The 12902-nt window shown below is 34.2% G+C and overlaps 1 protein-coding gene across 1 annotated transcript in view; it reads right to left on the bottom strand.

The window, feature by feature from the left end:
• LRPPRC (leucine rich pentatricopeptide repeat containing) overlaps positions 1-12902 on the bottom strand; it is an 88228-nt gene that overhangs the window by 53865 nt on the left and 21461 nt on the right. The window contains exons 12-16 of the mRNA XM_085219350.1: positions 10091-10209; positions 9385-9478; positions 6239-6308; positions 3288-3315; positions 1005-1062 (exon numbers count right to left, since the gene is read on the bottom strand). Coding sequence (XP_085075476.1) covers positions 1005-1062; positions 3288-3315; positions 6239-6308; positions 9385-9478; positions 10091-10209 — 369 coding nt within the window. The remainder of the gene's footprint in view (positions 1-1004; positions 1063-3287; positions 3316-6238; positions 6309-9384; positions 9479-10090; positions 10210-12902) is intronic.

Genomic DNA, 12902 nt, shown 5'->3' on the forward strand with positions numbered 1-12902 from the left:
TCACCCTGATGAGAGGCTCTGAAATGGCAACAATGATCACTGAGGCATAGAGATTATGTGGTTTGGGAGCACATATCTAACTGGTGAGTGAAAGGAATATTAATTATTTTCAGACCCAGTGACAGCTTTTCAGTACAGAATCTTACTTCAATCTATTTTTTCCACTACTGTGTGACAGAAGTGGTGCTGCCCAAGGCCTTCCCCCCCTTTCCTGCCCACTACCCCAAATAGTTGCCACAAATATTTTGTCACTGCTCAAAAGAAAAAACTGATTTCTACCACTTTGCATATTTAGTATGTACATTTTACCCATTATATTCTATTACCAAGCTACATTAAGTATTGTAATACTGATATGAAGGCATACGAGATATTTTAACCATTACATATCTAATATTGAAAGGGATGTCTATTAACCAATGAAAATTAAAAGTACTGCTGCTGATATTCTTATCTATACAAGTGAAAAATATACTGGGTCCTGTACTTGAGAATCAGAACAGTATTACTACTGTCTTCTCAAGAGGTCAGCTTTCGCTCCCTGTAAACCTCCCCTAACAGGAGAATTTTTGGTTTTTAAATTCAGATTATATGGAAAAAATACATATTTACTCCAAAGTATAAGACTTGGGATATTAAGTACCATTGTGCTTCATAAATTTGTAAAAGCCACTACAGGTAGAACTAGATGGAAAAACTGCTTGTACTGTCTTTTAAAGTATTTAAGCATTGCTACTGTGCTCATTCTGAATCTGTATTTTGGTAAAAATTTAGAAAAATAAAATAGTTATCGGCAAGTTTGTTCATAATTCTAAAAAGAAAAAGATTTAATGGATTTCAAAAACATGCTCTGATTATGAGAATCGGGATTTTACCCAACATGTTTTCAAATTTCACTTTCAAAAAGAAGCAATCAGTGTTTACTGTTGTAATCCCTCAAACCCATCATTACACAGAAGAACGGATTTGTGGATAAGTTACAATCATAGAAATTGAAACTCTACCAGTTGGTCCTGGAGGCGTCAGGCAATATCGTTCATCCTTGTACAACAGTTCTGTTATCTAGTAAGACAGAATAATCGTACATTGCAGCCAAAAGAAGCAAGCAAGGACAAATAGTACCTAAAATTCAATTCTCAAAATAATAAAACATCTCTCTGTTAAGTATTACTCTTTACCACATCACAGTAATTCTGTAAAAAAAAAAAAAAAATATATATGTATATACAAGGGATTTTTTTGTTTGTTTTGTGTTTAGTTTTTTTTTTTTTGAAATAGTAGGTTTTTCTTAAAAATATATACTGCAGAGTGAAACACGTTTGAAATGCAGCAGAAAGACAGATACTGTAGTATGCTTATGTATCATTCTACAGAAAGTTAACTATTACAAGACATGACTTAAAGCAAGTATTAACTGATGTCACTCAGGGAGACGTGAACAGTTATGCTCCAATTTACCGAAAGGCTGAAAGTGATCCATAAAGTTTTATTATTATTGTTATTTTAAAATCCTGAAAGAAGAAAATACAGGAACATGATTTAGCATGCTCTCTTAGATTTAAGATAACTAGTATAGTTATCCTGAATAAATGCAGTTTTGAATAACAAAACACGCATCCATAAAAATTAATTGCATTCTTTATACTTTGTCTAAATTTAGCACATGTTCCATTAGTCTTGTACAAATTGAAGAGATATGTAGATTTTACTTCAGAGGAAAAGAAGCACTTACTCTACACTCCCCTCACATCCTACTCATAAATGCTTTACTTCAACCTAAACATCTTTTTTTAAAAACCATTTGACTGTTCTTAAGTAAATTATATCAACTTTACTTAAAAATCCAAGTTTTTAACTACTTCCAAGAATTTAACTATATCTGTCACAACTGTAGGATGAAATGTGAAAGAATTAGGAGAGGGATGCATTCTCAGTGTCAGAGACCTGTGTTTAGACAATGACAAAACAAAAGGAACCTTCACTTTTAATTGTTAATGAAAATGAATAAAGTCAGAAAACACCAAGTGTAATGTATTCTATCACTTGTCATTCTTTCAACTACACAGATGGTTAAACTACCAAGTTCTTTTGCCCTTTTCCCTTTAAGGAACAGAACAACCTCCAAATATAATAAAAACTATGAAAGTCATAACACATTTCTCATCCTGAATCAAATTCCATATAATATAGAAAGGAACGGACTGCAGAGAAAAAACAAATGCATGGTATTATTTTTCATGCCAAGTAACTAATAATTCCCCAAGTTAGCATTTTTTATTTTAGAAAGATGGCAAAAATATACCTTTCCTCCATTGTGGAGAATGGCGTAACTAACAGTAGCCATGACAATGTGCAGACCTCCAACTGCACTCCAAGTTTAATTCTGTTACAGGAGCATTAAAACAGATCCCCTTTTTCCTCCCCCCACCTTCCATCTCCGCACACAAGAAGGAAGAATAAACAGACAAAAACGTTCTCTGGCCAGCCTCTGACAGAAAATGATAGGAAAATTAAAAATTCTGCACCTCACAGCTATAGCTGATTTATATAAATCTTTAAATAGCAACTTCCCAAATTTCTATTTCCATTTTATTGCATGACTTTTTCACAAAATCTGAAATACACTGCAAGCGAAGTACTGACTTATATTAGTCAGCAGGTACAGTAATAAGAAAAACACAGGAAGCAGTGCTTCTCCTCCTAAATTTGGTAATCATAAACTAGTTAGTATCTGCCAATACTTCCTTTCTTTTAAGTCCCAGCAAAACTTATTAACCAAATTATACTGATGAGCATCTTTCTAACATAGCCCATGCTAGGGAGGGCACGATCAGTCCATTTTCATTTGACTTTGAATGATGTCCTTTACCTCTGCTTGCTTTCAATACTTCAAGTAAAATGACAAAAACCATCAGAATTCTAATAATACCTTATTGTTTTATTAGCATTGGTGTGGGGAAGAAAGCAGAAGAAGGCAGAAAAAGGATTTTTTTTAAAATGTCAGATTAGTCAATGATGGCCAGTTTTTTTTCAGAAGCTATAACTATAAATGATCTTTAGTTGTAATAAAATCCATCTACAAATCAGAGTAAAGCTACAGATCTGATATTCCACAACTGCTCTTGGCACATATTGGAATCTCTATTTCATACAGCCGCACAATCTGCCACTGACAAGTGTCTTGCTCGCAATTGCCAATTACCAGGCTCAGAATTCAAATTTAAATTAGTTCATCATAGACGTGCGTAGAACTTGATTTTATTTACAACACTACCATCTCCACTTACCTTACTCCAAAGCTGTACATCATTTGAGCTGAAGAGGGCAGCAAAGGATAACAAATTAAAACCAACAAAATCATTTTATTCTTGTATCTTTTTTCTTAAATCTACAATCTGAATTAACACTAAGGATCTTAATTAAAGCAAAGTATAAAAATTATTGTCACATATTGTTTTAGTTTTGTACAGAAGGATTGTATTGTTTTTTACTGTACTGCAACTGAACTTGTCTTCTACTAAACAACACAAAATAATGCAGCAGTTCCAATAACTAAATGTATTCCAGTTTCATTTTCAATTAATCTTTTAACATGTGCTAACTGCACTTTTTAGTTTGTACTTTATTCTGTTTACATTTCAAGAAAACAAGCTTCAAGCACAAAAGCTTCACATAGCAAACATCCAGTATGTGGAATCTGCCAGAAGTCTGGAACTCCTGTGCTTAAAACTGGATTTTTATAAACACACATATGTTTAATGTATTAAATATATAAGCACAGGCATCTATAAATTCATTTGTAACATGCAAATAACAAAGTAATCAAATCTTGCACTTAAGCTACAACATTTGCTATAGCAGGATGAAATAGACAATAAACCCAAAACCAAAGATTTCTTATTTCTCCCTTTAAAGAACAGATAAGAACTCAGTGAAGAGCAGTCCTGGGCACATCATTAGTTCACAACCCAAGACCAAACGTTATCTGCTTCAGTGAAGAATAAAAAGCCCAACACATTCTGATTCTCTACAAATAATAGGAATTCTATCTAAATACTGTAACTTTTCAACAACTATAAAACAGCAGCATTAATCTAGACAAGGCTAAGAACAAAAATCAAAAGCTTAAGACCTTAATTTATTTTCCAATAAATCTCATAAGAGGAAAATGAGATGTCATTCATAACAGCTGCAAAAAACCTCAAGGCATTCATAGAAATTTACAATCTTATTTTATGTTAAGAAGTTCAAGTGTACAAATCATTTTTTTTTTACGTTACTGCTACTTGTAGTTGAAAGTGAGAAAAATGCAGGTCCACATATAGGAAAAAAAAAAATAGAAGCTATTTGTGAGGTTAGTTAAGCTTTCTTGGGTGAACTCATTCCACCACTGACAGCATGACAATGAACGGCAGATATCAAATGCATCAATTTCCCAAAGTACTTGACTCTGAAATAGTAATGGTACATCAGGTAGGTAGAATGGGAATACTTTGAAGCAATAACTAGAAAAGAGCAGCTTCAACAGAAATCCATGAACTAGTCTGCTACTAACAGTGTTCATGTATCCCTTATGTGTCTGTGTACTGGACTTTTGTACATCAGTTCGAAACTCTGCTCATTTCTACATTTTAGACCAGCATCTAGGCATGACATTTTGCTGTGTTCAGGTTTCTAAAAAAAGATATTGTGACAACCAATATTCTCTTCTTTTATCCTATCACACGCTCAAGCTTCATTTTTAGGCTGTTGAAGCCATTACGTTTAAAATGGAAAAGGAAAAATGAATCGGCATGCTTTCAGAAATATAAAGGTAAAATTCAGGCACAGCCAACCTCATAATACAGCTCTTGAAGACAGGTAACAATAAAAGTGAACAAGAGAAAAATATTACAGAAATGAAAACACTTAGGCCATACTTAAAAGTGGCAAGAAAGGACAACTGTCAGCTGAAGGAAGCAAAAATAACAAATTGGGCATCTGGGCTCACAACAGGACTGTTTTACCGCCTGGGAAAGCAACTATTTTGCTTAAGGGGGGGTATGATTCTTCAAAAGATTATTTTCCCAATATGTGCTGATATTGCTTTGAATTTGCTTTAAATCACATTCTGATTAGCTGCACAATTCTCCTGGAGTAGGGGAATTTCATGTTAGCATGGGTGAAGCACAACAAACACAATCTTCCTATTTAGGACAAATCCTACTTTAATTGATTATTTATCTGTAGTTGCATACAGAAAATATGTATTAATTAAAATAAGAATTTAGCCATCTGAAATGTATTATTCTGAGGCTGACAACTACAAAGAACAAGAAGTTCCCCAACTAGATCTAAAGCACTATTGTACTTATCTTTTTAAAGTCAAGATCATAAGTTATATTCAATTTTAACGATTTGTTTTTTTTCTTTTTCCCTTGGTAGAACATGGTCAGCTAGACAGACCTTGCTATTTAGTAGATAATTATTTTGGCCATATTCATCTACCATGCTTTGCTAATATACAACCTAAATACAGTCACATTTCATAGCCATTAAAAAAAAGTTCAGGAAATTTCTTATTCATTAAAACTAGCCTCCAGACACTTGCTGTAAGTTATATTAAAGTGATTTCTATGGTGTGGAACTGAAAAAAAAAAAATCCACCCTTATTTACGGTCTTTAATGTTTGACTGGAGCAAAAAGAATGACAGAAGTGCATGTTAGGTTTATGGAAGAAAGTATAAATTAAGAGAACCCTGCAAGTAGTATGAAATCTCCGTTGCAAACTGAGGCTAAATAGCTCTGAATACAAAATCATATCAATGTGGCTCAATAAAGCTATCAGATGTATATCTGGCTTCTATCAGTATTCAGTTCCCATTAAGCAGCTATTTAAGGGTTCATAGTGATAATCTTTAGGGGAGGCATGTGAGCACATCAATTTATCAACATAAAATTCACAAAGATAAAATCTCGAGCATTCATTACCTTTATAAGTTTGCATACTGTCAAATATTATAAAATAAGCAGGAGGATTGGTATGCTCAGGTATAGCAAAGGCAAGGAAGCCAGGAAGTGTAGAAAGAAAGAGAAATACTAAATAATAGATCTGCTACAGCTGAAATCCTACCTAAAAATTCTCAAATATGGAGCTGGAGGAAGGAAGGGGGCAAATACTGCACAGACTTATGTTCAACAAGACAAAAGAGAGGACACTTAGGTAGAGAGTATAAAAGGGGTATTCGTACAAGCTTACCTTCTAAATCCCAAAATAAGGCTGTTTCTAAACTGACGAAAATCAATAGAAGGTGTGCTTGCTGAAGACACTGTAAATGAAAGCAGTATTTCTGAATAGACATTCTGAAAAAGCCCTAAACTCCAACCTATCAGTTGGTCATGTAAATGACAGGTTAAAACCATTTTGTTAATTTAGTAAATGCTAGCAAATAAAATCAAAATTTCAAATGCTATGGTACTGGAAAAAGGTCCTGGCTTTTATCAGCTCTCAATCTGCTTCCTTTCTAAAGGGTTTAAATATTCCAAGAGAGAGAATTTTCGGCTCTTAATTGCCTTTCGTGTCAGTAGTTAACATACAAGTTTTTCATGCAAATTAGTAAGAGGAAAAAGCATTTTCACAGCAAAAAAGTAACAAGACAAATTAAAATCCCCTGTTCCAAAAAGCAAAATAAAAACCATATAACTCTAACCAGGAAAACTGGAGAAATTAGCACTGAAAAAAAAAAAAAAAAGATACACCACACGCAAATGGTTTACTGAGTTGTTTTAGACTGAATACCTGACTTAAAATAGGCTTTACAATTTTTTTTTTTTTAAAACCACAATACTTAATGTGTTTATGCCAGTGTAAATTGCTTGACAAAAAGAAAAAGTAGTTTTATCAATCTAGTGCATTATCCACTGAATTAAGTTAAACATAAGGGGACAAAAAAGAGGAAGAAACACCTTTGAATAACCCTGAGCTATTAATATTAACATTCAGAATTGTTACAGTATTGGATGTACACAAGGAAAACTGTAATTATTTTAAGAATAAATGACTTCTCAGGGTCTTTTAAGTCTATATCCTCAACTTCACACCTTTCCTTCCCTAGATATTCCAAATCATTCTATGTTCTTCTTCTACAAATGCTGTCTCTCATTCCAGCATTACAGTACAGAAGAGAAAAACAACAGCAGTATGCAGGCACTGTAAAAAGCCACCTTCACTTGCTTTCACTGCTATATCATCATTAAACCTTCTGAAAACCTAAACACACTGGGCCCCTTCTGCAAGGGCTGCAATAAAAAGACCAGGTCTTTGAGAACCTGAGAAATAAAATGCAGGAACAACATACAAAAATACTCCTTAGCTTAAGAGAGGGCATTCAGAAAATTACATTTTAAATGCTTAACTGTTTTAATTTTAAATTCTCAAGTGAAGTTGCTTTCAAGCAACCCTCCATACAAACCCTCATCTAGCGAAACTTTTTGCTCATAATAAGAGGAGCAGAAAAAGCATCTTGGTAAGCTCAGCTGCTGCTGACAATCGGCAACCTGGTTTCCTTAGCAACAAACAAGTCTGAGAAAATCAAGGGGCTGACAATGAAGTGGAATGGAACGGCATGATAGAGGGGAAAAGCAGCTCTCATGTACGCTGCCTTATGCACCCAGATTCTTCAGCTAATGCTTCATAGTTTTCATCTTGTCAGTAGGAGAAATCTATACATTATAAGGTAGAAGAAGCTGAATCAATACACCTAGATAGCAACCAGCACTGGTACACAGCCTCTGCCTCCCCTGACTACACTGATCAGACAATCTTCAACTATTTTCCATACTGCATCTATTTTTTCCCTCTTCCTAATACTGCAAAAGAAGCCAATTCAAAAAAATGTCAGTTGTTTATTAACTTTGCCTTATCGTTTTATAGGTGCTAATTAGTTTACTAGCATCATTTCAACTTGGTAAACTAATATAAGAGTACCTTCCTTTAAAGCTCAAGTTCAGAAGAAATTTTGCACAAGATTAACAGTAGTCTTTATAAAAAGAAATACTACTACAAAATTTAAATTCAACATCCAGACAACAGCTAAACAATACACTATGTGAGAGTAATGTCATGACAATAAAACAAAATGCAGCCCACTACGTATGTACCTGGATCATATACAGTATTATTATATGATCCTAATAAATAGCTACCTTTAAATAACTTAAATAAAATTCAAAGCTATTTCAATAACTACACTTTTCATAGTTAACATTTTTGTTGTACTAGTAACCAAAAAAAAGTAATAGCAAAATGTAAGGTGAACCTTAAAAGATTCACTAATTGATAATGTTCATTACAAGAACAAATCACTGACTCACAGCTACTTTTTTTTTTTTTCATTTTTACTCATTTAGATACTGACAAAAGAACTCATTTGAGTTTTCACATGGACACTCTTTTGAAGTTTTAATATTAAATTCAGCTTCTTACTGTGATTTTTTTCATCTTTAAATGAACACAGGACTACTCTGTTTTACTACAGGTTTATGGTTAATGCTATTTTTCAAGCCTCAACACAGCATACAGTTCTTTATTAAGACTAAAGGGAAAGTCTTGAACAAAAATATCCGTTGTTTGAGGGATTTTTTTCCATCAGATTTAGTCCAAGATGAGAAGTTTTATTATGAACTCCGTATAACAGGCAAATAAAAAATGTATATGTTTTTAATTCTGAAGAGAAACATACATTACTATTTAACCAAGCATATCATCCCATTGCATACTTTTAATCAATGAAATATATTAACCTTTGCAACCAGTGACAGTCAGAACAGTCTTTGGAGAGAACTCTTAAGTGATTAAGTCATGCTGTTACAACTCCATGACCTAATTACCCTGTCAAATTCATACACAACTTCCACTGGCAAACAAACCAGCAGAGCACCCTCAGGTTAACATCAATGCCATTCAGCTCTTTAAAGCTGGTTTGTTCATAAATTATTCTGCAGTACTTCAAACATGGTTAGACTACCATCCCATAGTAATTTTTGCCACAAACAGGAAACAAGACCAATTCCTGTGCCAAGACTTAAGCAGTTTTTGTGTAAGGCAAATTGCTTTCTTAAGTGCTCTGTATCCTATCACAATCACAGCTTTGCTAAATATGATATATTTATATTAATAATAATTATATGTAATGTTATGGCCAATATTAAAAGACAATTTAATCATCGTACACTGTCCAGAATTAGAAGTTCCAAGTTTGACATCTTGTCACAGAGAACCTCATGTAATGAAAGCTTTGCTCAGACATCCCTCATATTTTTATATCCATTAATCTCTTAGCCTACACACAATCTATCAGCACTACCATTGAGTATGTAGTAACATGTGACATGAAATATACTTACATAGAGAAACAACATTTTTCAGTCTTCCATGTCCCGCTTCGTGTCTAATTTTTGCTACAAGGAATCCAACAGTTTCGAAGAGGCAGTTATTTTCCTGGAGGAAAAAAAAAAAAACAAAACCAGCACTAAGTATATACAGAGAAGACTTTCTGATACTCCGTATTTTTAAATGCTTCCTTCCCAAAAAATTCTGGCATTCTACATAATATAGTGGTATCTGTTGATAACCTACTAGGTGCCCTACAGATGTCTACATGGCTAGCTAGACAAGTTGCTACTCAGAATTTACAGTTTTTATATCAAAATCGATTGCAAAAGAGAGTCAGCAACTGCAAAAAGAGTGGGAGAAGAATTCTTACATCCATAATTTGAATCAAATAAGAAAAACTTGCATCAGAAATAATTATCACTGACATAATCATAGTTCTAATCCCCAGAAGAAAAGTAATTCATATATTTAGTCTCTGACTTCTAGAAACAGAAAGCTACCAAAACCCAAGGATGATATTTAGGTTAGCTCTTAAAGAAGAAAAAAAAGCAGGGCAAACAGACCAATGACCACTTCAAAAGTAAACTCAATACACCAAACAGGCTTGATCACACAAGTTCACATTTAGAGCAGTACAGGTACCTAAACCTTTCACAGAAGACAAAGAGAAACACATCATGCAATAATCATCTTTATGTATTCCAAATGCAAACTCACCTTCATCTGGGCACAGGCAGTTTCGATATCAGCAAAATTTTTAAAAACATAGTCTGTGTATGTTTCTGCATTGAGTTCCACCCCCAACTCATGCATCACTTTGAGGACCTCAAAGACACCTATCGAAACAGAATGGGTAAAGCTAAACACTGCAGAAAAATGAGTACCTGGAGAAACATTTAAAAATAAATGTTGCGTTTCAAAAACCAGACTTGTCTCCTCAATTTCTCTTCTTGAAACTGTCAGGGAAAATACTGCATTTTTATTTGAAGCGTTAATGAAGTTCCTAATTGTGAAACTTGAAATAAATTTTACTAGACTTCCTGTTGCATGCTGCACAATCAAAACCAAGAAACTCTTTGGTAGCTACCACACTGCTAGTATAGGAAGTTATTTTCTAACATAGCCAAAATGACTATCATTTATATTGCAAAACAGCTTTTAAAGATATATGTGCCTATATTATTAGGCATAAAAACCAATCTGAAATTCAGTGCAAAGAATCAAATGAATTTCAAGAGAGAAGTACATTTATCAGCATGTAATACATTCTTAGCTTTGTTCCCAGAACCCAATCCCACTTAGTAAGGGATTTTTGTTTAAAGCTTTTTAAGTTCTGTTTAACACAAGCAGCATTTTCATCAGCAAATGGGTTAACTACTGCCTGTATCAATGCATCAGCTTCAAACTGTAAATTCAGAAAAAGACTGAAGTCTACAAAGCCCCAGTGAAGCTATGTTACAACTTCTACATGATTCAGATCAATTCACACATTACTAATGTAGATGTGCTTTTGAAGACTGTGGAAACCAAACCTTAATAGAGCTTAACAATTAGAGCACAGAGTTTTAGAGTATATTTCATGCTTTTTAATTGTTCACACTCTTCTGATGTGCAGAAACTTCTTGCAGTAACCCTAGCAAGCAAACTCCAAACCTCTGTCAAAACCAATACAGGTATTATCATTTTTGCTGGTCTAAAAATGATTTGTCAGTTGCTGCAGGACACCAGTTCCAAACAGCATATGTTTTTTTCAACTTGCATTTCATACTTATTACTTTAAAAATGTAAAGTTTCCCAAAGTCCCTGTCTTTGCCCTGGAGTGCCACCTATGGAAAAGTGACACTTCCATGAATATTTTATGCAGTGCACTATGGTGCAAATAATCAAATGTGAATTCCCTTTGAGCACTTGCAAATACATGCAGGCAAGTCACACTAGATTAAAGTCGCATCATCTGTTCGAGTTTGCCTTAAACAAAACTCTGATTTTGGCCCAGAATATGTGAAAATATGAATAAAGAATTAATTACAGCAAGTCTTTCCTGATACCTTTCAAATCTTGACAGCTACTTTCTACTTAATGTTTTCACCTTCTCAGCAAACGTATTAAACCCTCTTCTGTTGAAACCATTTCAAAAAATAATTGAGTTCCAATATGTATCATTAAGGCACTACTTGAAGTGTGAGAAGTAGCTACCACAGTGAATAAAGTATGGCAAAATTCAGGAGATTCAAGTTCAAATTTTGTACCTTGATCAAAGTACTAAATAAAGGGACTCGTTAAGCATAATCATACCTGAGTAGCCATTTCTCACAAAAACATTGCATGACCTGGCACAACTCCTGAGCAGGTAACAGCACACACAAAGATAAGGACATGAGCAGAAGACTGGGATGAAAATTAAGGAGGTACATCAGCAAAAATATTGAAGTATTGCACATAGCCAAGTTAAGGCCAAACTTCAAAAAAAAGACAGGAGTGCTGCCACTCACTTCCTCATTCCTACAATGCCTGATGTGGAGTGTTTTTGGAATAGAAAGTTAACAAAAATAAAGATCCTGCATTTTCATGTTTATGTTACCATCATACGGCAACAGAAAGCAATGAAACATTCCCACTTTTATCAAAATAGTGCATGAATACACTTGATTTTTTAGAAATTGCTTATACATCATCGCAGTATTAGAAAGCACACTTAGGACTTCTTTTTCCTCAGGTAGCAAAGAAGAGACTAAAATAAAGAATGAAATGCAATTACATGCACTTAGAACACCAGTCTCTGATTTGAGAACGAAGCCCCAGAGTAGTTGTTTGTTTAGTTAGGAATTACATACATGTATGACTATGTCAATGTATTCTGTACATTACAGAACATACAAAAAAAATGAAATACTATTATTTTTTTTTCCCCCCAATCAATGGTGCCCCCACACCGTAACAGACACCAGAGTCCTTTTTTCCTAGATGCACAACAGTTCCTTGGACCAGTAAGACCTCTCAGTAAAATTTCTCCAGCCACTACCCTGCTTGATCAAGAAGAGGTTTTTGAGACATCATACTGCAAAAGCTGAACACCAAAAAGTCAAATACCTAAGTTGTAAGAGGCAGGGAATGAAACTTCTGTTCTCCTTTTTATCAATACTGGAAGTGGCACTGGAACACCCCAGTAGAGGTAAGAAAGCATCTTTCCAGGTTCAAATAACTATATTCAAACACAAACAAATGCAATCATGAGATGGCCATAATATCTCTGTGATAGAGCACAGCAACTTGCTGCTTCTCAAAGACTGAAATGTGAGCCCCTCACTTTTCTGTTCATCTTTCATTTCTCAAGTTTAGGATGAGAAGTGTTCCCCCTTCCTAACATGGTTCCAGCAGAACAGGGGAATTTGTAAGGGACATAAGTACAGTTCCACATGGGAAAAGGCAGCAAAATTGGGCTTACAGTAATTCTCCAAACAAATAAACTTGAAGAGTGAAGAGTTCAGGAAAAAGTCATAAAATTCAGCATACTTCTGCCACACTATTA

Source organism: Meleagris gallopavo, chromosome 2, assembly GCF_905368555.1.
Source record: "Meleagris gallopavo chromosome 2, MGAL_WU_HG_1.1, whole genome shotgun sequence".
In the NCBI taxonomy this organism is placed as follows: domain Eukaryota; kingdom Metazoa; phylum Chordata; class Aves; order Galliformes; family Phasianidae; genus Meleagris; species Meleagris gallopavo.